The sequence below is a fragment of the Lepisma saccharinum genome, chromosome 11 (genome assembly GCF_977018435.1).
Source record: "Lepisma saccharinum chromosome 11, izLepSacc3.1, whole genome shotgun sequence".
NCBI classification, from domain to species: domain Eukaryota; kingdom Metazoa; phylum Arthropoda; class Insecta; order Zygentoma; family Lepismatidae; genus Lepisma; species Lepisma saccharinum.
The window spans coordinates 81,178,958-81,181,492 of record NC_139239.1 but is presented as its reverse complement, the minus strand read 5'-3'; the positions used below and the strand labels follow the sequence as shown (position 1 = coordinate 81,181,492).

Sequence of the window (2,535 nt, the reverse complement as noted above, 5' to 3'; positions counted from 1 at the left end):
CCGTTCTGTGCTGTGAATGCACATCGGTTCCTATAGCGTTACTCCCTAACGATAAATGCATTCTCCGATAAAAGCGATACCCCTTTTGAAGGCGCAGTAAGGTTCTGCAACACTCGCATGACTGTTCCGACTGCACAAAAGGAATTAAAAGTTAACATGGCTGACGTTATCTTAATGCTAGTCCCTGAAAGATAAAAAGACAATAAAATGCCTGGGTGGTATCTCAAAGTGATAAGCGATAAGATAAAAAATTAAATAGAGTTTCAACATGTAGCAGCCATTCGATCCTGGGGCTCTATTACAGCGAAGAAGTGCGGTTCTTTTATTCTTGTGTTTTTGGTTGGTGACCGCTCAGCTTAGAATTGCACAGAGTTCGTGTGGGATTGGGTGTACGTGTCTTCGTGTTATTATTTCGCCGCACGTGAAATGTCGCACTAGCCGAAGTGTAACGAGAAAGAACAAATACCGGACAGCGGGGCGCAGCAGTCCTATTTGAATTTGCACTGCCACACACGAAACTGTGCACAAGTGTTCTTGCATACATTGTCAGGTGGCAGCTGTTGGCATTTACAAACATACGGCAGACGATCGAGGTTCAACAAGTGGGAGTGGTGGAATAACCTCAACCAGGCTACAGGAAGGAAGGAGTCCAGCACCTGCTAGGACGAGCTTCGTGAGCGGATTTGTCGTTACCTGTTGCTCCCCCCCCTCCTCTTTTCCTCTCTCTTTTTTAAAGAGTTGGGCACCCAACCATGTCGAATAACGGCTGCAGCGGCAAAGTGTTTGATGATGGAAACGATGACTTTGGATTCGTGGAGAGGGACGCTGACGTCGTGGCCAAGACCCGTAGTGGTAGCATGCAGAGCAACGACAGCACCGCCACCCATGACAGCGTTTCGTCAGAAGGGAAGCCAGACAATGGTGCAGGAAGGGCGGAGGTGAACGTCGATGCAGGAAAATCGGGCAGTGGCCTCGACGGTACGCCCCCGAACATTACGTCCGATGGTGTCCAGCGAGCCGTGAAGCCGCAGTCTCGCATCGCAGCAACGACCGTCGCCAAAACGAAATCCAGCGAGCAAAGGGCCAAGCGGGGCGCCGACATGTCCATCGCCACGGAACTGCCGAAGAAGTTCGAAGTCAAGTACCTCGGGAAGAGGGACGCCCGGGGACTGTGGGGGATCAAGCACACGAGGAAACCCGTGGACGACATGGTGGCCGACGCCAAGAAAATGTCCCCGGACAAGGCTCTTCCGTTCGTGGAGCTGGTCGTGTCCGACAAGGGCGTCAAGATAGCCCCCGGACGCAAGTCCTACGCCAAGAACTTCGCCGAGATTTTCCACACCATAGATTCCATATCGTACGGAGTTCAAGATCTCGTCTACACTAGGGTCTTCTCCATGATCATCGTGAGGGAAATTAGCAGCATGAAGGGGCAGCATCCCTTCGAGTGCCACGCTTTCGTTTGCGACAGCCGCGTGTCCGCCAGGCAGCTAACGTACGCACTCGCGTCTGCGTTTCAAGAGTACAGCAAGAGTGTCAAAGCAGGAGGCGGCAAGAAAAACAAGAAATTTGCCATCGACCTTCGTACACCAGAAGAAATAGAAGAGGAACTGAAAACACCCCAAGCCAAGGATTCGGAGGCTTAGAACGACTTGTGTCCTGTTTTTGTGAATAAGTGTCCAGTTAAAGTGTCATATTCCCTTGGATATCATTATGCTTGTATCAGTATTCCTATAGTTGTGTGCAGTGAATGTGAATGATTGTGAATAATGAAAATTAGTGTCCCCAGTGAATAATTGTGTACTAAACGTGTGTTCAGTGTTGTGTTGAAAGCAAAAACCTACTCAGTAATCACTGTTAATACAAACTGGTAAAGGAGTAAGTATGAACATAAACTCGTACAGTGGGATACATAAGTATTACCATGTAAATTGTCCACCACCAAGTTCATTCACTTTGTTTTCGACTATGTTACCTTCAAGAAATGGAATAAAACGCCATGAACCATTTCATTTCTCACAAACACGTAGATTGAAAAAGAAAAGTGATTTAATATAGTGGACAATTAGCTTGGTAATACTTACCCATTCCACTGTGCACGCTCATCTAGTGTATTAACAGTAGTATTCCTTTTTGTACAGACGTTTTGGAATGCTGCCCAAAAAGACTGCACTTGCAGAAAGTTACAATGCATAACGCACGTGCGTTGCTGTAACGGTCGTCATATGTTAAGCGATGTGTTACACTCTCGTCACTCGTAAAAAAATCTCCTAGTCTGCAAGCGGGAATGTGATTGCTACATCTAATTTGCACCTGTGAATAATAACGACAATAAAAATGTTAACAGTAAATCTCTTTTGTTTTCCGAAAGTATCCGTTCAAAATTGCCTCCATTTACGATCAGCAGGAAATAGATGTAGGTGCTGTTAAGTAGTTTCAGTTTGTCGTTTACGGTCTATGTTGATGATCAGCAGTTTAAAATGTTTATTCAGGTGAAAAGTAAAACACTATATTGTCTTCGCCTGGGCTGTTTAC

The 2,535-nt window shown here is 46.4% G+C and overlaps 1 protein-coding gene across 1 annotated transcript; it reads left to right on the top strand.

Annotated features, from left to right (window-relative positions):
* Positions 1-322: 322 nt before the first annotated feature.
* On the top strand, positions 323-2,326 carry LOC145995329 (uncharacterized). Its single transcript, XM_083131937.1, has one exon. It carries the CDS (start codon positions 753-755, stop codon positions 1,644-1,646), a length of 894 nt encoding a protein of 297 aa, XP_082988063.1. The 5' UTR covers positions 323-752; the 3' UTR covers positions 1,647-2,326.
* Positions 2,327-2,535: the final 209 nt, after the last annotated feature.

Coding starts and splice junctions, on each gene's coding strand:
- LOC145995329 (XM_083131937.1), top strand. CDS start 753: ATGTCGAATAACGGCTGCAGCGGCAAAGTGTTTGATGATGGAAACGAT.